Source organism: Procambarus clarkii, chromosome 20 (assembly GCF_040958095.1).
Source record: "Procambarus clarkii isolate CNS0578487 chromosome 20, FALCON_Pclarkii_2.0, whole genome shotgun sequence".
Taxonomy (NCBI): Eukaryota; Metazoa; Arthropoda; class Malacostraca; order Decapoda; family Cambaridae; genus Procambarus; species Procambarus clarkii.
Window position 1 is genome coordinate 45211886 of NC_091169.1, and position 23526 is coordinate 45235411.

Here is a 23526-nt window from a genome sequence, read left to right on the forward strand (position 1 = left end):
AGGTTGCATATTTAATTGTTTAATTATTGATCTTGACGATAGTAATTAATTGCTCTAAAGGTAATCATGAGTGATTACCGTTCTCTTAGCAATTTGGACATTGTAAAATCATTGATTACCATCGTTGAGTGATAATAACTGATAACGTAAATTAACATAAAGTAATGTAACTAGTAAAGAGATTAATCAGCTGTCTGGAAGTACAGGGATTAATGGGATTTACTCACTGAATGCTTGACGGGTAGCGTGTTGTGTAATTTCCGCGTTACTAGTGACAGTTGTAAGAGTTATTAAATTAACGTAAATGTTACCTTGTTATTAACGTAAATCAAATTGTTATTGATTGTTGATCGTCCGTGGGACGGAGTGTTAACGTAAAGATTAATTTGAGGAAGGATTGCTGGAGTTGCCAGTGAACCCATTAGTCATTGATGTGTCATTGACAGGCTACTGATTTTATTGCATTGCAACCGCTATTGCAGGTGTAGACTGCACAGAGGCATAGAACAGTTAAGAGGTTACTGGAGACATGTTTCAGAACCTACTGTGTCATAGTTGCCAGTGTGATTATAGATCTGTGTCTGTATTCTTGCTTGATTGATTCCTCTGTGTTCACGTCGTATGTTCGAGTTAGTTCATTATGCAGTCCGAGGGGCTGGTCTTTAGCTGTCATTGAAAGTGTCACAGGAAGGATTTCGAGTAATGTCATTGATATTTCTTTTGTTTTGTTGTAGTAGTTAGTAATTTATTGAATAAATTAAGTTATGTTGAACACTGTCTTGCGAACATCTGCGCCAAGTCGTGTCCGCTGAAAAAAGTTTTGACTAGTTCACCAGGGTAACGAAAAAGACACGAGACAAGTCGTGTCACCCAGGAAAAAAAGTTTAGACTAGTTTACCGGGGTAACGAAAAAGATACGAGACAACTCGTGTCCGCTGAAAAAAAGTTTTGACTAGTTCACCGGGGTAATGAAAAAGACACGAGACAACTCGTGTCCACTGAAAAAAGGTTTGACTACTTCACTGGGGTAACGAAAAAGACACGAGACAAGTCGTGTCCACTGAAAAAGCAAAATGGACACGACTTGTCTCGTTTCCCTCAACCCTCAAACATACCAGCGGTTCATAGAGCCACGAAACAACCACACACGGCAGTGAGGAAAGAGGCAGAAAGAAATTTTGTGAAAGGGATAGTGGACAAATATAAAACAGAACCACGCCTATTCTATAAGTTCATTAAAAGCAAATTACCGGTGAAATGTAATATTCAGAGATTGAAAATGGGGAAACAGCTTCATAAAAAATTAAAAAGAAATGTGTGAAACATTAACCACCACACACTGCACAGAGTGCCTTCAGGCGTTAGTATTAGACCCTGGCATCAGTCAAAGCGAATAGAGTTCTAGGCCTACTGGTGACTTATGAGCCAGAACCTGACCCCCTCAGAGAGGAACGAGGAGCAATGGCATATAGAAACCCCCGTGTGGTTGGAAGCATTTTAACTGCCATTGACCGGGTCAGGCACCCAGAAAGGTAGGCGCCCAAAACAATCCCTATCTGGTTAAAATATTGCTACTGAAAGCTGTTGGACAGAACTCCCCCCAAACAAAAAATGAGCAAACGAACATGACCTGCTTGATACCTGCTTCATGGGGTTCTGGGAGTTCTTCTACTCCCCAAGCCCGGCCCGAGGCCAGGCTCGACTTGTGAGAGTTTGGTCCACCAGGCTGTTGCTTGGAGCGGCCTGCAGGCCTACATACCCACCACAGCCTGGCTGATCGAGAACTTCTCTTAGAAAACAGTCCAGTTTTCTCTTGAAGATGTCCACGGTTGTTCTGGCAATATTTCTTATAGTCGCTGGAAGGACGTTGAACAACCGCAGACCTCTGATGTCTATACAGTGCTCTCTGATTGTGCCTATGGCACCTCTGCTCTTCACTGGTTCAATCCTGCATTTTCTTCCATATCGTTCACTCCAGTACATTGTTATTTTACTGTGTAGATTTGAGACCTGGCCCTCCAGTATTTTCCATGTGTATATTATTTGGTATATCTCTCGTCTCCTTTCTACAGAATACATTTGGAGAGCTTTGAGACGATCCCAATAATTTAGGTGTTTTATCTCGTCTATGTGTGCCGTATATGTTCTCTGTATTCTCTCTATATCAGCAATCTCTCCTGCCCTGAAGGGGAAAGTGAGTACTGAGCAGTACTTGAGACGGGACAACACAAGTGACTTGAAGAGTACAACCATTGTGATGGGATCCCTGGATTTGAAAGTTCTCGTAATCCATCCTATCATTTTTCTGGCTGACGCAATATTTGCTTTGTTATGCTCCCTAAACGTTAGATCATCAGACATCAAATCTCCATATACTTATTTTGTCCAGGTCTTCTTGAAGAGCATGACAATCATCTAGGTTTCTTATCTTCCCTATTATCTTAGCATCATCAGCAAACATGTTCATATAATTTTGTATTCCAACTGGTAGATCGTTTATGTAGACAATGAACATTACCGGTGCAAGAACTGAACCCTGTGGTACTCCACTCGTGACATTCCTTCAATCCGATACCTTGCCTCTGATTATGGCCCTCATTTTTCTGTCAAGAAATTTTTCATCCATGTTAGAAGCTTACCTGTCACCCCTCCAATATGTTCCTGTTTCCAGAACAACCTCTTATGGAGAACTCTGTCGAAAGCCTTTTTTAGGTCCAGATAGATGCAGTCAACCTAACCATCTCTTTCCTGTAAAATCTCTGTGGCTCGATCATAAAAACTGAGTAAGTTTGTTACACAGGATCTTCCAGATTGAAAACCATACTGTCTGTCTGATATTATATCGTTTTTCTCCAGGTATTTTATCCATTTAGTTTTAATTATTTTTTCCAATATTTTGACTGTTACACTTGTCAGTGATACAGGTCTATAATTAAGGGAGTCTTCTCTGCTTCCACTTTTGTAGATTGGAACTATATTAGCCTTTTTCCACACATCAGCTACAACTCCTGTAAACAGGGATGCCTGAAAAATCAGTTGAAGTGGAATGCTGAGCTCAGGTGCACATTCTCTCAGAACCCATGGTGAAACTCCATCTGGATCAACTGCTTTCTTCTTACTTAGCTCCTTGAGGATTTTTTCCACTTTGTCTCTAGACACCTCTATGTGCTCTATGTTGTTCTGTGGAATTCTTATTGTGTCTGGTTCCCTGAAGATTTCATTTTGTACACACACACTTTGGAACTTTTTGTTTAATATTTCACACATTTCCTTTTCATTTTCCATGAATCTATTTCCCATTTTCAACCTCTGAATATTATCCTTTACCTGCAATTTGTTGTTTATGAATTTATAGAATAGACCTGGTTCTGTTTTTCATTTGATTGCAATCTCTTTTTCAAAATTTCTTTCTGCCTCTCTCCTCACTGCCGTGTAGTTGTTTCTCGCATCTTTGTATCGCGGTGGTTGAGTAGTGGTTGAGTAACTGTGACAGACAGGATCTGCCCGCTCTAAATCCATGTTGTCCTGGATTGTATAGCTCATTACTTTCCATAAAACTAGAAATTTGATTCCTAATCACTCTTTGAAACACTTTTATTATGTGTGATGTTAGTGCAACTGGTCTATAATTTTTTGCCAAGGCTTTACTACCCCCCTTGTGCAGAGGAGCTATATCTGCAGATTTAAGTGCAGCTGGTATCTCCCCTGTATCCAGGCTCTTTCTCCATATTACGCTGAGTGCTCGCGCTACTGGTACTGATGTCACAACCGTCACCGCGCCACTAGTTGCACAGCTCCCCGCTCCCTGGGAGGGGGAAAGGGGAGCCCCAGACCCCATGCCGGCTATCCACACCTTCAGTTCTGAGGCTGGATGTCAAAACCCGTGAAAAACTACCGACCAGTGGGAAGGAGGGTTGCCAGGAAGCCTCCGGGTCTCATTCAAAAAATGGTATTTCATTATATTTAAGGCTTGTTTTTTGTGGGAGCTCCTACAGCTCCTTAAAGTTACTTAACCAAAAGATAAAACAAGATGGACTTACCCAGGAGGTGGTCTCCACTTTCTCCTCAATTCGAAGTCAAGACAACTGGCTGCAACCGCAGACTCAATGCAACACATGCCCGACTAGAGCCCAGAACATTGACCAGGTAGTGAGCAGCCAGGACTCTGTTTAACCTCCAAAAATCCAGTGCCCGAATGTTAGCCCAAGACATATTACCAAAGACCCCTCTGGAAAGCATTCTTCGCCAGAAATGTTTCGCCAGAAAAGAAAGAGACGGCTGCCAATGAACACCCCTACCACCAGGACCAAAAGAGCAGAAACCCCTATGCCAGAGAAGAGCATGAAGCTCCCCAACCCAACCCCCAGAGGCCAATGCCAACAGGAAAAGAGCCATCGCAAAACAATCCTGAACCGAAGAGGCCACAACAAACCGAGGAAGAGAGAGAAAGGAGAGCACTCTCTCCAATGACCAGGACGGCTCAGGTGGTGCATGAGCAGGCCAGAGGTGAAACAATGCAGGAGACAGCTTGCAGAATGGAGCAGAAGTAACATCCACCCAAAACACTAGCTGAAGCAGCTCTGCCAGCACCACACGATACGAGGCAACAGTATTCAGAATAAGAAGACAGTCCTGAAACAGCCATGAAAGGAAGGACAAGACAACCGAAACTGAAATAGAAGAAAACCTACAGAGGGCCAAGAAATAACGAAAGGACCGCTAGGAAACTTCATACTGCTGCCGAGACGAAGCACAAAGGTGGGACACTTCAACAAAGTCACCTGCTCACCATACAAGTGTGATAGACCCATGTCAGAAAGACCAGATGCGAAGATTTGAGGAGAAAATCGAACCAACTATGTAACAGACTGGCCCCATCTGCAGAAAGAGGTGGAGTCGCAGGAAGACCTCCCCAGGTTCAGACACAGAGCAAGCAGCACCTGAAACCAAGGTTGGGCTTGCCACCAAGGTGCCAACAGGACTACTCTTCCTTGGTAAGTCTTACTCTTCCAGTCGGGAAGGGCGCCACATATATCAGGAGACGCTTTGACCACGCTGATGCAAAGAGATCCATCTCCGGGAGCCCATACGTCCGACAGAGCCAAATGAACAAGTCAACGTCGACTGTCCATTCCGTGAACAGGGGAATGAACTGAGACAGGCCGTCCACCAGGACGTTGGATAACCCCCCCGAAAGTGAACGGTCAGGAGAGCCAAACCCCGAGAACTCAGCAGACGAGTCACCTGAAGCGACCAACCCCAAAGAGCTAAGGACCGCTTTGAATGTTCAGGAAATAATCACCGGGGAGCAGTTCGAATGGAGCCAGATCATGGATCTGCAAGCGACCTGAATCCTCCGAAGTGATATCCACACAGCCGTGAACTCCCGCACCATGATGTGTGCCCAACGGAAGGACGGACCCCACCGCCCCTGGGCAGCCTGGTGAGCTCTGTTCACGAAGCTCCAGCCAAGAGATGACGCGTCCATGAACACATCGAGCGAGGACTCGGGTAGACACCAAGGCACTGAAACAAATCCGGAGCTAGAGTCACACGACCACCAAGGTCTCACATAAGCCACAGAACTGAAAGGTGGATAATGGGCGTGGGAGGTCTGGGGCTCAGTGATGGTGGTGATGTCATGCTTGTTTGCTCGTTTTTCATTTGGGGAGTTCTGTCCAATAGTTCGGCTTTTGGTAGCAATTTTTTAACCAGATAGGGTTTGTTTTGGGGTGCCTTATTTTCTGGGTGCCTGACCCGGTCAATGGCAGACATAGAATGCTTCCAACTACATGGGGGGTTTCTATAGGCCAACACTCCTCGTGCCTCTCTGAGGGGGCCAGGTTCTGGCTCGTGGTCCCTGATAGGCCTAGAACTCCATTCGCTTTGACTGATGCCAGGGTCTAATACATTTATATCAGCCCGGATAGCTCCGGGGAGCTGAAGGGTGTAACACCCAAGACCCACCCACCCCCCCCCCCCCGAGAGTTCACACCCAGGGAAACCCTCTCCAAGAGGTCAGCCCAGATGACCTCCGGATTATCTTGTATGTTGATTAAAAAATTCCTGGGTTAGTCTTAGTCAGCTAGTTTCAAGTATGTAATATTTCATGATACTCTTGTCAAACATTGCAATGGAATTAGACCCCAAATTCTTAGGTGTAAACATCCATGGATCTCCCCCTTTTAGCCAGGTCAAAGGTCAGTCACACACATAATTAATAACTCCTCTCTTGAAGAGTGTATGATGAATGTCAAACAAGCTTAATTGAAATATTTTTAAGTGTTTGTGCACGTGTGGCCCGACCCCCCTGGCATTTTTGATCTAGATAGCAACAGTAAATCTTCCCCTCCCCCTTTTTCGAGGGTATATATTTGGTCCTGTAGAGACTTAGGGACAGAGTGCGGGACACCGGGGTCGAGAGAGGGTCTGTGAAGAACATCTCAAAGAGGGAGTGACAGCGTGAACCCACCGGATGGAGAGACAGAGGTCTTAAGGTAATGTGTGTGATCTCTGAGGTTTTGCTCTATGTCTAAATTTCTTAACTTTTGGCCAGTGTTAGAGTAGGATTTATAAGTTTTGATTAGCATAATTTTGGTATCTCAATAAACTCATGTTAAATTTCCCGTCTGTGTCAATTGTTGAATCCTCTTAGCCTTTTGGATATAGTGGCTGACAACCATCCCATAATTAATGACAGTCATAGAAAGTACTCTCCAAGTCTAGCAATGTTTCTTGCCTCGTTGCTTGATATAGTCTCAATGGTCAAAGGCAGATGGTGGCAGCATATTTAATCCTGTGTAGCATTTCCTTGTTTTGCAGTGTACCTTTTGGTTCCAGTGTAACCATCATATGTCAGCTCATATTACAGTGTTCAATAACAGTGTTACCAAGTGCAACCGATAGGAAGTGTTACTCAGGATAAGTAGTGTTTACATTATTAGTTTAGTATCCATAATAGTGGTGTTACAATGGTGGCATTTTATAGTGGTCTTACAAGGGGATCCCCCAGAAAGCTTATATTTCATCCTCATAGTATCCTACCTTGTGCTTCAAACTCACACTGTATCTTGTGCTACCCACTCCCGCAATATTAGTATTTAAGACATGTATCCTCACTAATGTACTCACCTCTGTCAATTTGTATTTTAGTTATATGCTGATATATATTTTTGCTACAATGTACTTTTTCATTTTAGCTGATATGTTAGATTAAGGACCTGCCCATAATGCTATGTGTGTGTTAGAGGCTTTGCCAGAAAATGATTACAAGAAAGTAATAAGAGATTACACTAATATTGTGTAATCTCACAAACCCATTGTACCTTCATGTAAACCAATTATTATTATTATTATTATTATTATTATTATTATTATTATTATTATTATTATTATTATTATTATTACAGAATTATTATTATTATTATTATTGAGACAACACAGTTTGTAATTAGTGGTCAAGTCATTTAAATGCACATTCCTTTCTGTTTCTTTTAAATGTCATTTAATTATTTTTTAGGTCAATTTCTGCATGTTGGGCATGACTCAAGATAGAAAGGTAAAGCATGGTCACCAAAACACCACCTAGAATATGCCAAGGGCAGTGAGCCAGCTTTAATAACTAATAAAAATTCCAAAAAAAGAGAGTTTATTGAGACTCCTTTAAAACTTGCAGATCTCCCAGAACCACTCACAGGATTCCCATGGAGCATATAATGACTGGGTAACATTTGTGGCATAAATTGGTATCCACAACAACTGTGGTAACAGCAGCAGCAGCAGCCTCGGGAGCTGAAGGCATTTCATTATTTGGAGAGCTTGCTTATGACACGGATGAGTGCCCCATTTTCATCTTTTAACCGTTGATTTTCCTGCTTCAACTGTTCCAACAACTGAAATAAAAAGGTTCAATTAAAACCTACAGCAGTGGAGATGAGCAATGTATACTAATATACAGATTTACACATACTGTATACCACCGGTGAATATATATAATATATATACAAGTCAATAATTTGAAACATAGGCCAAAACTGGAAAAGTACTAGAGCTATAATGAGTAAATGCCTAAGATGAGAGATAAGGACAATCTAAAATAGCAACATATTCACAATTCAAACGAAGGATCAAACTTTTCCAGTTAATAAGGTAACAACATATAGCATGCAAAGAAAAAGAAAAAACCAACACATAAAATAAGTTTTTACAAAATTGTAACTATGTTAAGAAAATCTGCACTACAATGAGGTCCTTGAAAACAAAAACAAAAAAAACTATCCATGTTTGGACAATTAAGCAGTAAAGTCATGGCTGAAAATTAGCTAATACTTTACATTTAATACCTAATATCAACAATAAATAATAATGTGCTTAGATAATGAGTATTATTGCATAATAATTGTAAAGTAATACAAATAACACTTAATAAAAACCTTTGTGACAAACAACTTACATAATTTATTATAATTTGGAAATGATTATTCATCAGGCTTCAAGGCATTTTATGAAGTGTGAGTCAGCTAATATTAAGCAACAAAATACACTTCACACCAATTTTATGTATCTGTCACTCAAAAACATAATAAGGGTCCCATGGCCCGAGCAAAGGAAACTGCAAAACACTGCGAGAGGTGTCATGCGCAGGCAGTGTGATCATGCTGGCCGATGCCACACAGTCATTCACACATAGCGGCACACTGCCCACTCTACCCTTAGTTTACCTATTTGCTCAAGTTGGCCAAGTTACCCATGCCTGCTGTGGCTGAATTGGTCAATTTGGACACCACCCGAGTCAAGGCTCGGTTTTCAGCCTTCAATTTTTCATTTTCAGCCTTAAGTTTTTGCAATTGCTGTAAGAAAGGGAGTTAAAAGTTCAGACTGAAAGTTGAAGCAAAGTTCCAACTGATGGTTATCATTAATTGAAAATTATCATGCTAAAATCTGAAGTTTTTTACCTTGTTAAAAATAATTTTAGCTCAAGAGTTAGGGATGCTTCACCACATGAGACTAATGCTGATGAATACCAAATCCCACATGCAAAAGCAATGCTTCATATTATGCACCACTAATTAGCATGTTAGCAAGGGGCAAGAAGGATGTATCCTTAAAGCTTCAGCTTTATTACATCTCCAAAATTCAAGCTTTGAAAAAGAAAAATGTAAACTACAATTATATACAGTACTGCATAAAGAAATAAAAAAAATCATCCAAATTGTTACTTTTGCACAATATTACATTATCTAATTAGCATGAATAAAATCAAATTAAACTTAATCACTGTCAATTACAGTTCATGGTTCCTATGGTAATGTCAAATAATAATGAAGCATATTCCTAGATTCAAAACTAGTAGCAAAAAAATGTTGAATATATTAATATCTATATGGCTTAGTAAATATACAGTACTGACAAGTTAGTTATAATATCAAATGCTTAAAACTGAAATGCATCTAATTAAAGTTGAAATTACAAGAACAATTAAGAGAAAGTTTTTAAGTTTTCATTAATGTTTGTTTTTTAAAAGCTGTCTTTGCTAAACAGCATCAATGTTTCTGTGCTTCTCATACCAGTGTCTACTGAAGCCTAGTAAAGTGATGCTTTCCAATAACTCAACACTATTACCTCCACACACATTTTTGTGCATTATCAGCTCAATGCTTGAGCCTCTTGTTCGGTCCCAAAAATGCTCCATTTAATATTATCAAAAATTTCTTAGCAACACTTTCAAACAGCCCATCTGAGTAACTTTGAATGCCATATCCATCTAATCTTTTGCTTGCTCTGCATTTGTACCCTCCACATTGTGTTCTAAAAATGATGCAATATGCCCTCATTATTTAATTTTGAATCTTGATACACAAAATCTTAATGCAGCATTAAACAACTTCAAATATGGTTATTGCTTGATGTTTGAGAATGGTTCTACATATTGGTGGCATCAACTTAAGACGTTTTAAGGTGCCATGCACAGTGTTATATTGATGGAGATCAATTTAATCAGCTGAATTTAATATTATTTTAGATGCAAGTAGCAAACTAGGTGGAAACTATTGCTTGTGGCAGAACAATTGTTAGGAAGCAAAGGGAGGTGAGAGAAGGGTTGCACTTTTTTCCCCAGTCATGAATCTGTTCTTTGGAATTATCACTCCTACAGTGTTCTTGCTACATCTATTCCTACAATGTTTTCTACCACAAAATAATTGGAAAAATATTTTTTTATATGGAGAATCTTCAGAAGTTCTCAGCATCAACACCCAATGGCTTAAATAGAGTTGTCAGGATAAAATCTCTGAAAAACTCTAGACTAGGAGCAAGTAGTCATTAAATTACTAATACAAATTTGAATTACTTAAATATACAGGTATCACATTTAAAAGATCATAGATAATTTGAAAATATTGCATTAAAAAAAATAATAATAATTTTAGAACAAATTATATGCTCATAACATTATTCATGAACAAAACAGTGAAGGATATGTCACCTGTAAGGGTAATTATACTACAAGAACATAAAGTATACTGTACCATATAATCATTTTTACAAAGTAAAAAATGAGTACTTAATTTTACATTTTACAATGCTTAGTAAAAAAAATTTTTTTGTAGTTAATATTTCTCCTACCTTTAATTCCTCTTCCATTTCTGAGAGTTTGCGCTCCAGGGCTCGTTTTTCACGTTTATCTGCTTCAGCCATTGCAAGGCGTGTGTTACACTGAAGAAGAGGGGCTTGGTAAATGAAGATTTTAGTGCAATATGTTAAAACAAAATTTCAGCTAAAATATTAATTTCAAGAAATACTTAAGGTACTGTATATAAAGAGGGTGAAAAGGATGCAGGAGGTAATCAACGTTGAAGAAATTGTACCCAAATGATGCCATTTATAAAACAAGTACTGTAATAAACTACTGTATTTAATTAGTAGCCTACTAAACTGAACCAAAAGTAAACTGTAAATCCAGTGTTTTTTGTATATGTGTAAATGTTTGCAAATAAATGGACTGTAGTAGTGTACAGTAGAAAGATTATATAAAAAAAAATGTAATATACAGTACATTCCAGGTTTGCAGATACACGAAATTTGAGTGCAGAACAATCACCTGCCGGTGAATACAACATGAATGAAGTCTATACAGTACAGTACAGAACAAATCCACAAGGGCTGTGGCGAGGATTTGTTAATTTGATGCATCACGCTATTGTGATTTCTGTGTGTAGTGTGTAGTACAATACAGTACTCATTTTCAGGTTATAACACTATTTATAGACTTTGTATAAATAAATGGTCTTTAGTACTGTTTAAATTAAAATGAATACCTAATGTCGGTGTTAATTCAACAAATGTTAAAAGTAAAGCATCATTTGTGCACAGAATCACAGCCTGTTTGTATGTGACAATGCAGTCTGGTAAAGCAGCACAGGCCTTGTAGGCACTGCCCACTCATGGGATGTTATACAGTACTAGAATCATTATGTAATTTTGACAAATAATGATTAGTGTGATTTAAGGTTATTTTTGATTAGGTGACCTGAATTCATGTCATTGGATTGTGAAGTAAAAGGTAACCAATGATAAAATTGTGTTTTAATATACGAGGTATTTAAGAGTATGGATGCCTTCTGTTGTAACTACCATTCTTGAGGTAAATTGTCAGGGGTAGAGGGAAAGAAATGAGATGTAGATACAGTATACTGTATACAGTAGTAGAATATATGATCATATATTCCTGATTGTGTGCCCGCACATTTTCCAACTTTTATATAACTTAAAGACTTCCCTATAACAGAATAGCATACAGTATTTTTTTCTGAATAACTCCATCATAATACTGTATAATGCTTCCTTATAATTGTATTTCATGCTGATACAGTCTTACTACAGTAATTGTAAAGTTCTATTAACATAACATAAAACAGCATAAAATTAGCATTTTATTTTTGGAATAAAAAAAAATTGTCATAAACACCTGCAATTAGCCATATGCAGCCCATTCTCACTTGTCAAGTGTCCAAACTTCATGTTCAGTATTACCTTGTATGAGCAACCATGAATCTACATCATCTCGCCTAACTTATTGAGATCAATGTCAATTTATTCTTAAGTATATACAGTGGTACCTCACATAACGAATTTAATCCGTTCCATGTTCGTCATGTGAAACGGACGTCATACAAAACGAGTGTCCCCCATGTAACCAGTGTGATGCATTGTGTTTATTGTGAAATTCCCCCAGTGTGCATGACATCAAATGTTCCCCAAAATATCATTTTTCTTTGCAAAATGATAAATTACCGTCCCTGAACGTGTCTATGTAAAAATAATTACCAAATTCCACTTACTTTGGCTGTGAGGGCGTGGACAAGGTGCGCTGTGATGTCATCAGGGCCTGGTCGCCCGTGTGTGAAGCTCCCAGACACGGTCGCGCAGGCCATTCAAGCACCGCGTGTTGCCACAAATATATTTTCAAATATTTTTTCTATGCATTTCCAATGCGGTTTTATTTGTTTCTTTTATCGTAAATGATGCATATTTGTGACCTTTACAATATGTATACAGTAGAATGTTCATAATTTTCCATGGAACTGTGATACATGTGTCAGTAATGTGTCCACAATAAATGTTTAGTCACAATATTACGTGGTAAAAATTCACTAAAATTACAATATGTACAGTTTCACATACTATTTACACAGTAACACACTGTATTACACACTCAGTACTTTGGAGGTGCGTAATAGTCAACAAAGTAGTCCATGGTACACAGCGGGACTTTGCTCTCCTTGCACCAGCTACAGATAGATTTTCGTTTCCTGTTTCATCGTTCTGTGTGCTTGCAAATAACGCACTCGCGTGCACCCTTGGCTTTAGTACTTGTAGGTGGTATGTAGCCAAGCTTGTAAAGCATAAGGTAGTATTGAAACGATTATAGGAAAAGCTCAATTTGTAAGGTTGTCTTGAAAAGATCGCTTTGTAAGGTCCCACACAGGAAGAGATTCAGCTAGCCTCAAAGAGTGTCCATCAGTCAGGAAGAGATTCAGGTATTCTTGAAAATATCAATGAACAACACCACCATGGAAGCCACTAACACTGTTCATCTATGCTACTTGTATCAGATGCATCATCACTGAACGCAGAAAACGATTAATCTATGTATCATCTATATAAATTCGAGATGGCAAGGGTGAGGCTCAGAGCTACAACTGGATACGCTCGCTGTATCACTGGCATCTGACCGTTGTGTTAAGCCCTTATTGCGCCTAGCTTCACCAATGTTATGACCCTTATGTTCTTCAAACAATAGGTTCTGAATTGCACCGACTGAGCGCAGTCTTTCAACACTGTGTGGGACAGGTGTTAGAGAGCCAGAGCCACGTGTGCTACAAATGGTTGCTCACGCAGTACTAACCCAGCCAGCAGCCCTTGTCTTTCATATTCATTATAGCAAAAGGTTCATTCAGTGTTTGTTGGGTAGGCTGCTCCATTATGACAATCTTTCTTTGTTTCAAATGTGTTCCATTTGTTTTGTATTTGTCACTTACGTCTCAATAATGGAGCAGCCTACCCGACAAACATTGAACGAACCTTTATGGCATTTGTCCATTTTTCAAATTGTTTAAAATGTTCTTTTATTTTTCGTTTTTTATTTTTTATTTAAGAAACATGGAGCAGCCGACCTGTAGACCACCGAACGAACCTTTTGGACATTTGTACTGGTTTTCAAAATTCTTCATTTTTTTATTATTTACGTTTTTTGTATGTACGAAACATGGAGCAGCCTACCTGCCGACCACCGAACGAACCTTTTGCTATAAGGCAAATGAAAAATAAATATTGAACACATTTGAAGAAAGGAAAATGTCATAATGGTTTATTCAGTGTATGTAAGGTAGGCTTCTCCATTATTGAGACGTAAATGACAAATACAAAACAAATGGAACACATTTGAAACAAAGAAAGATTGTTATAATGGAGCAGCCTACCTGCCGAACACCGAACGAACCTTTTTGACATTTGTTGTATATCAGACATTTCATTTCTTTTTTCCTACAAAAACGTCAATGCTTTGCAACATCTCAGCAGTCACCCCTTTATATCCCAGCATCATTAGCATCTTTAAACAAGAACAACATAATTTATGTGCATCTCGGAGGCGTCTATAAGAATGTGCAAGAAGCAGCGCGACCCCACCATGTGGTGTTGACGTTACTCAAACCAGCGTTCGTCATACGGGATGATTTGACGCCGATCGGGCCGTTCGTTACCCAAAATGTTCGTCTTTTGGGGCGATCGTTATGCGAGGTACCACTGTACTTTGTATGTTTGCCTAGCATAAACAAATTGGAGTGTTTAGGGTCAGAATTGGTTGCAATATGGTTGCATCAGTAGGGTATCATTTTGCTGGGTATAAGGTGCTGACACACACACTGATTATCATTTGTCTGTAAATTGCCAGAATGCTAATGTAAGCATTACAACTTTTATGGGCAGTCACTAAAATTTCTTATTTGGTTACAAAAAATAGGAATGTTTAAATTTGATTTAGTGAATTTCTTGTTTACCATGCACTATACTGTATAGGTGGTTATACTGTATTTATATAGTCCCTGGAACACTACTGTAAAGTAATGTAATCTGCTATTATGTCTAACACATGTACAATACTGTATTATATACAAGGTATATATTTCTGATTTATTGAGGTGTGACTATGTACATATACAGTATTTTTAAGTTTTTAAATTAAGTAACTTTTCAATGCTATTAAAAAAAATGGTGACACCTCAGCTTATGAATGCGCCTATTTACAAACTTTTCAGGTTACGAGCCCAATTTCTTCGTAAAATGTGAACCAGCTTATGAGCTTTGCCTCGGGTAACATAGTTTGTTGATATGCATATGGGCGACCTAGCGCGTGGTTCCTGGTGGCACGGTCGCCTGTTCTATAGTTTACCAGTGTCTTCCACTTAGTGATGATTGCACATAAATTCTTTGTAAAGAATTTAATTTTTTTTTTTACTTTTTGGGGCTTTAAACATAAAAGTAATTATTATATGTCATGCCATGGGTCCCAAGAAAGTCAGTGGTAAGGCTTAACCTAAGAAAACACGTGAGGATGGCCATAGAGGAAAAAAAAAGAGATCATTTGTAAACATGAAAATGGTACATAGGTTGTTGAACTAGCTAGGCAGTACACAACAAATCTTCAGGGGAGGAGGAGGAGGCAGTAGAGGATGTCCCTGTCTCATTAAGAAAATGTGTGCAGTATGGGAAAAATGGCAAAGTTTTGCTGAAAAGACTCGCCCAGATAAAGCTTTAGCAAGCCATTGCACTGACCTCATTAATGACAATGTGATGTCTCACTACAGACAAGTGTTAAAACGTAGGGAAAAACAAATGTCTTTAGACATATTTTTAGTAAGACAAACAAGCAGTGAGCCTCAACCAGTTCCTATTGGTATGCCTACAAAATGTAGGAGAGAGAGAGAGAGAGTACCCCCAAAGAAGTCATCAGTGCCTAATGTTATAATGGAAGGAGACGCCCCTTCCAAACAGTAACACCTCTCCTCCCCTTCTCCTTACTGTCTTGCATATGCCAACAAGAGACATCAATAAAGGTAAGCTATAACTTGCACATACTATAGTACTAAATAATTATGTGAATTAGGTATGAAAAGTATTTTGAAGTTAATATTTTTGAGTGTGTGGAATGGATTAATTCAATTTACATTATTTCTCGTGGGAAAATTTGTTTCCAGTTGCAAATTTTCAGGTTAAGAACTGTCTCTGGGAACGGATTAAATTCGTAAATGGAGGGGCCACTGTAGAAAGAGTGGATGGGTTTACACTATTTTATAACTAATGCCTCTCTCTATTTTTATACTAACAAGAATTCGTTTGTGAAAAATATGCATTTTGTGTAAATATAACATACCTTTTTGGTGTTGATATCGATGGCTTCTCTGGTTTGCCGAAGCTCATTTTCTGTACCTCGAAGACGCTCGTGAACTCTGAAGTTTTCTTCCAACTGTTCTTCGTACAGCTGTAATTGCAAGAATTTAGTGCTGTAACTTGTTATTAGAATAAGTCAATGAATGCAGTACAAAAGTATTGCAATATTTTACAAGCTATCAAATTTCAGCTTTCTGAATACTATAACTGAATACATGAATTTTAAAATAAATTAAATAAAAATATTACTTCCTCAGACAGTAGGAGAGGAACTGGGGCAATACAAATGACAGCTTGCACATCCACTCAGCCCTGGGTCCAGATTCCTTGAACTCAATATTTATAAAGAAATGTTAATGAAATCAAGGCAGGACAGAAATGCTGTCCTGCCTTGATTTCCTGCAGCTAGCATCTCTTGCTGAAGATGATAGCTTAAGGAGCTGTGGAAGAAGCCACAAAGAGGTTCCCCCAGACACCAGAACAATGGCACCAACACTGCCATCCTTCACTAGTCAGCCTACCTCATGTACTAACACGTTAACCCCACACATCAATTGTGTAACAGCAACACTACTACAGTACTACAATTCCAAAGTGGACACAATTTTACATCTAAATCTCCATCTTCATTCTTTACTTCCTGTATTTCTAATCCCCCACTCCCTCCTAACCTCCCTTCTTTTTGGTCACAAAAGCTAAAAAGAGCGTCCAAAATTCTCAGACGGCTCTTTATGGAGAATGTACTTTTCATCAGATATATCTTGCACTTTACGTCATGTTCCAATATCAAATATTACATCTGTGTGGATATTACCAATGAGTAAAAAAAAATAATTGTGTTTTGTTCCTGGGTAGTATTTTTTTTTATTGCTTATGTCTCCAAAGCATAGAAAATGGCTATTATTTCCCATCAAACAATGCTCCAACCTTTGCCTATGACAGCTCAGGGAAGATATCTTATGGGTACCTACTCACCTAGTTGTACTGGTTGATACCTGGTTGATGGGGTTCTGGGAGTTCTTCTACTCCCCAAGCCCGGCCCGAGGCCAGGCTTGACTTGTGAGAGTTTGGTCCACCAGGCTGTTGCTTGGAGCGGCCCGCAGGCCCACATACCCACCACAGCCCTGTTGGTCCGGCACTCCTTGGAGGAATAAATCTAGTTTCCTCTTGAAAATGTCCATGGTTGTTCCGGCAATATTTCTTATGCTTGCTGGGAGGACGTTGAACAACCGCGGACCTCTGATGTTTATACAGTGTTCTCTGATTGTGCCTATGGCACCTCTGCTCTTCACTGGTTCTATTCTACATTTTCTTCCATATCGTTCACTCCAGTACGTTGTTATTTTACTGTGTAGATTTGGTACTTGGCCCTCCAGTATCTTCCAGGTGTATATTATTTGATATCTCTGTCGTCTTCTTTCTAGTGAGTACATTTGGAGGGCTTTGAGACGATCCCAATAATTTAGGTGCTTTATTGCGTCTATGCGTGCCGTATATGTTCTCTGTATTCCCTCTATTTCAGCAATCTCTCCTGCTCTGAAAGGGGAAGTGAGTACTGAGCAGTACTCAAGACGGGACAACACTAGTGACTTGAAGAGTACAACCATTGTGATGGGATCCCTGGATTTGAAAGTACTTGTGAGGTTTGAACTTTGGCTCTTTGGTCATAGGCTGAAAACCAGAAGGCCATTGACTTATGAAACGTGTCACAGCTCTAGATAAGGAGTTAGCAGCCTTTAGGTGCCTTCAAAATGTTTTTCCTTAGCTGTCTTAGGCAAAGGTCAAAGCAAACTTTGAAGGGAAATAATAGCCACTTTTGTATACTTTGAATGCATAAGCAATCAGAAAGTAACACAATCCAGGAACAAAAAATGTTTACACTGTGATATATGTAACATTTAAAAAAAAATTCTGCTAGAAAATTGGGATTAAAGAATGCATCTACATTTCAGGATGCACAGATCAGGAACTGTAAATCACACACATTTTGGGAATCGGCTATAGAATAGGAAATCTATTTTCATCATACTCTGGGACATGGAAGGAAGGGAGGAAAAACAAACCAGGAGCTGTAATGGCATCCCAGACCAATAACAAAGAGGTGTACTGACTGAAAAATAACAAATGTCACATTATAGTATGTGGCTGCTGAACAGTACTGCACATGCTTGAATTCTTACTTTTTTGTAATCAATGTCACCATTTTCAGGTCCAACTGATGATGACCGAGAAGATGGCCGGCTGTTGATGGCTGACCCCAAGGATGTCGTAGAACCTTTCACTGTTTCTCCGTGTTCATTCGCAGACTGAAAAGAAGAAGTTTTATAATGTTTATTAAGATCATTACTAAAAACCAATTACAGTTCAATATTTCAGCTGTAAAAATGTATTGTACAGTACAACACTGTATTGTATTTACAAATAAAGTATCTTAAAAGGCATTAGATAATCCTAAACTGTACTTTTATAACACTGCATTGCACTATATCTAAACAATAAAAATACCAAATTAAAAACTTCAAATTAAAACACCAATTAATAGTGATAATGTCATTATATAAATACAGTAACACTAAACAAAATACTGTAATAAAAATAACTGTACTGCAACAGCTCAAGGATGTAACTCCAGTTCCCAATGCTCTGTATACTGTATTTTGCAATGCAAATACAGTGTATATAATATTAATGACATTAGAAAACCATAAGCCCCCATTTTCTATATAAATCAAAATGATCAAACATACTATAGATTTTGAGAAAGAGAATAAGTGGGTAGACTGTTTGCGGGGTTTGAGTGGTCCTTGTCTAGGCAAGTGATGTACAGGTTCCTGGACCTACTCAGCACTCTCATATATACTTTTGATACATGTATACAATTTCCTCCACTAAAAAACTTCTTAATAATTTCAATGTGTCTCTTTGTGCACTACCAATGATTAGTAGTCTATAATATCTGTCCGGTCTATTTCCCTGTGAACTTAAGCTCATCATGTCTCCGCTGTTTTTTTTCTCTCTCCCAGTGACGTGACTTAATTCATTTAACCGTTCCTCGTAACTCACATCTCTCGGCTCTGAAACTAATCTAGTGGCAAACCTCTGAACTTTCTCCAACTTAGTTTAGTGTTTAATGAGATACGAATGCTACACTGGTGCCACATATTCCAGAAGTGGTCTGAAATATGTGGTACACAAGGTAATAAATGACTGTTCAGTTACTTTCTTGTTCAACCTTGCATATGCAGTGGTGAGCTGTGTAGTGTAATGGAATTAGGTAATGTGTATTCTTAATGGAATTAAGAATTTATGGTGTAATGGACCAATCTGGTGTTGGTCAAGCTCTCAGTCAAATGTAAGAACCTCCTCCCAGTTGACTGGTGCATTTGAGTGTGTTATTAACTTTTTTTTTTTTTGAGATATATACAAGAGTTGTTACATTCTTGTACTTGACTATTGATCAGACTTCCAGACAGGAAATAAACAGGAGGGGGAGTGAGGTAATGGAATAAAGGATTCAAACTATCTCTTGTATGAATACCATCTCACACAAATGTAACTCTGCTATTATATCTTTGGCATCATGTAAAGTCAAACAGTAACAGGGATGAAATTGAACTATATTGCTCCAAGCATGTAGGAAAAAAATCACAGACATCCAAAAGCTGGAGAGACTACAATAAACAAATATGGGCAGATAAATGTACAAAAACACGAGACGTTTACCAGACAGTGCAACGTAGTAAGTGCCAGGCTTATATTGAATAACTGGTACCTGTAGCAGGTGGCTATGAGTGACAAATTATCCAATCCTAAGCACCCCAGCTGTAAACTCTGAGCAGGAACTGGATTATAGTCTCCAACACAACACTATTGAATGTCCTATCAACAGACAATTCAGACCTGCTAGTATGAGGTACCTGGGGCTATCTTGAGGTTATCTTGAGATGATTTCGGGGCTTTACTGTCCCCGCGGCCCGGTCCTCGACCAGGCCTCCACCCCCAGGAAGCAGCCCGTGACAGCTGACTAACACCCAGGTACCTATTTTACTGCTAGGTAACAGGGGCATAGGGTGAAAGAAACTCTGCCCATTGTTTCTGGCCGGCGCCCGGGATCGAACCCGGGACCACAGGATCACAAGTCCAGCGTGCTGTCCACTCGGTCGACAGGCTCCGACCGGCTCATTCCGACCGGAATGAGCTTAGCAATTACTTTACACATACCTCTGTTCTTGAGGATATCCATGCAATGCATCCAAAAATTGGCAGCGGAGGCTGATGATCGCATGCCTTGGCATGACTACCCATCCTCTGAGATTATGTAACCCTTCATAATGATTTGTATATGTTGTTATAAATAAAGCTTCAGTCTGACTGGTGCATAAATACCAATGTACCTAGTTACATATAAAGCTAATAATGAGTTTGTGTAAACACCTATGTACATAGTTACAAATAATGAGTCTGGTGCATAAATACCATGTATGTTAGTAACAAAATTGGGTTAGAGGAGGGCCATGAAGGTGGTATCACACTCCAAGCTCTAGCAAGTGTGAATAACACACACACAACTACTTACACAAGGAACATCAGCCAGCCTAACTAGTGCTAACTCTCAGAGGAATGCCCTCTCTCCCACCCTTCCCCCTCACATGCAGCACCCAACTCGTCCCTTCTCCAACCCTTCCCTTACATCCAGCAATCCACCTCTCCCCTTCTCCAACCCTTCCCTTACATCTAGCATCCACCTCTCCCCTTCTCCAACCCTTCCCTTACATCCAGCATCCACCTCTCCCCTTCTCCAACCCTTCCCTTACATCCAGCATCCACCTCTCCCCTTCTCCAACCCTTCCCTTACATCCAGCATCCACCTCTCCAACCCTTCCCTAACATCCAGCATCCATCTCTCCAACCCTTATCTAACATTCAGCATCCACTTTTCCAACCCTTCCCTAACATCCAGCATCCACCTCTCCCCCTCTCCAACAATTACCTAATAGGCTTACAGGTTCCAGAAGATGAGAGGAAATGTCAGCACTGTGGAGAAATGCCCGACAGACCACTGGAACATTATCTAACACAGTGCACAGTTACAAACCCATTAAGATTTCAACTTAAGATTCAACAGAACAGAAGTTGTTAACACATATGGCAAAATCTTACTGAAGCGACCTTACGAGTCATAAATACTCATACTCCGCCCAAGTAAAACAGAAACAAGCAACACTTAGTGGGCCAGCCAGAGGCTTAGGGCCCGTGCAGGAATATCCCTGGAAAAAGAAAAACTTACCTAACATCCAGCATCCACCTCTCCACCCCTTACCTAACATCCAGCATCCACCTCTTCCCTCTCCAACCCTTCCCTAACATCCAGCATCCACCTCTTCCCTCTCCAACCCTTCCCTAACATCCAGCATCCACCTCTTCCCTCTCCAACCCTTCCCTAACATCCAGCATCCACCTCTTCCCTCTCCAACCCTTCCCTAACATCCAGCATCCACCTCTTCCCTCTCCAACCCTTCCCTAACATCCAGCATCCACCTCTTCCCTCTTCAACCCTTCCCTAACATCCAGCATCCACCTCTCCCCTCTCCAACCCTTCCCTAACATCCAGCATCCACCTCTTCCCTCTCCAACCCTTCCCTAACATCCAGCATCCACCTCTCCCCTCTCCAACCCTTCCCTAACATCCAGCATCCACCTCTCCCCCCTCCAACCCTTCCCTAACATCCAGCATCCACCTCTCCCCTCTCCAACCCTTCCCTAACATCCAGCATCCACCTCTCCCCTCTCCAACCCTTCCCTAACATCCAGCATCCACCTCTCCCCTCTCCAACCCTTCCCTAACATCCAGCATCCACCTCTCCCCTCTCCAAGCCTTCCCTAACATCCAGCATCCACCTCTCCCCTCTCCAACATTTCCCTAACATCCAGCATCCACCTCTCCCCTCTCCAACTCTTCCCTAACATCCAGCATCCACCTCACCCCTCTCCAACCCTTCCCTAACATCCAGCATCCACCTCTCCCCTCTCCAACCCTTCCCTAACATCCAGCATCCACCTCACCCCTCTCCAACCCTTCCCTAACATCCAGCATCCACCTCTCCCCTCTCCAACCCTTCCCTAACATCCAGCATCCACCTCTCCCCTCTCCAACCCTTCCCTAACATCCAGCATCCACCTCTCCCCTCTCCAACTCTTCCCTAACATCCAGCATCCACCTCACCCCCTCTCCAAACATGAATAACGAAGTTCTGTCATGTGCTGTCTACACTGCCTGCATTTTCTACATTTAGCAATTATGCTTTTAGTTTTATACAGAGTATAAAAAACAAGATAATTCAGTACACACAGAAATCACAATACTCTCGTCACGGCCCTTGTGGATTTGTTCATAAGATATGCCCTTTACCCTGCACCTGCTGGTCATGAGTAATGTCAACACAATTTAAAGACATTTCAGTAAGTCAACTATCAGTCTATGCTGTTACATTTCGATGAGGTAATCGCCGTTTTCTATGAAATTGCACTATTTCGATAGAATGTTCATAACAAAAGTAAACCCTAAGCTGTTCATTTGGCCTGATACGGAAACCATTGGTAAATATGTTATAGTAATGCAGCGTTGTTAAGCGCCAGGTACTCTACCACTAGAAACACACAAAATTAAGTACGTTTACAAACTTAACCTTACCAAAGCAATATCTAGTGACGTCAAAAGCAGGACTGTCAGCCGTCAGGTTGCGTATAACCAGGGAGATGGTACTGCTTAACGTCTCTAAGGGCCCCACACACACTTCATCTTACACCACCAAACACCACATTCACTCCAAACATCTACCACCTACGGGGCTACTCATGCCCGTGCCACCGCTTGTGATAACTTAATCTTCAACAATCTACTTAACCTGCCTCTTAACCTAACAAACTTAATTAAACACAGTAGTTAACAGGTGGAATGCATTAGGCAGTGATGTGGTGGAGGCTGACTCCATACACAGTTTCAAATGTAGATATGATAGAGCCCAGTAGGCTCAGGAATCTGTACACCAGTTGATTGATGGTTGAGAGGCGGGACCAAAGAGACAAAGATCAACCCCCGCAAGCACAAATAGGTGAGTACAAATAAGTGAGTACAAAATTAGGTACATGGTTCTTTGGTTCGGGACTAACGAGCCGAAGCTCAACCCCTGCAAGCATAACTCGGTGAGTACACACACTTTTAGCTAAGCAAATGTAATAACGCGAAGCACATTCCAATTTCCAGCAAGAACAAAAGGCGATCATTGAAAGTATTCACTGGCGCCAAGTGTTGCACATTGGCGCCTGTGCACTGTACGATAGCCCGTTACTTTGTAATGCCGACACACACATTTCTCTAAGTGTTGCATGAGGCAAGTGGCCGTCACCCGCCGACAAAGATACGCGAGGTGTAACCAAAAACTTGGGGAGGTGGGTAGACCGTCCGTGGAGGCCCCTGTGACACCCTGCCAGTGTCTAAACTCCCTCCCGGCGCCGCCTCACTCACCGCCTTAAACGGTATTGTCTCCTCTATAGTGCCGCAAAGTTACTTCACTTCAT

The 23526-nt window shown here is 40.3% G+C and overlaps 1 protein-coding gene across 1 annotated transcript in view; it reads right to left on the minus strand.

Moving 5' to 3' along the window:
* Window positions 1–7735: 7735 nt before the first annotated feature.
* LOC123755300 (Myosin binding subunit) overlaps window positions 7736–23526 on the minus strand; it is a 358923-nt gene continuing 343132 nt past the window's right edge. The window contains exons 19-22 of the mRNA XM_069327906.1: window positions 18129–18254; window positions 15932–16039; window positions 10624–10713; window positions 7736–7892 (exon numbers count right to left, since the gene is read on the minus strand). Coding sequence (XP_069184007.1) covers window positions 7806–7892; window positions 10624–10713; window positions 15932–16039; window positions 18129–18254 — 411 coding nt within the window. The 3' untranslated portion in view covers window positions 7736–7805. The remainder of the gene's footprint in view (window positions 7893–10623; window positions 10714–15931; window positions 16040–18128; window positions 18255–23526) is intronic.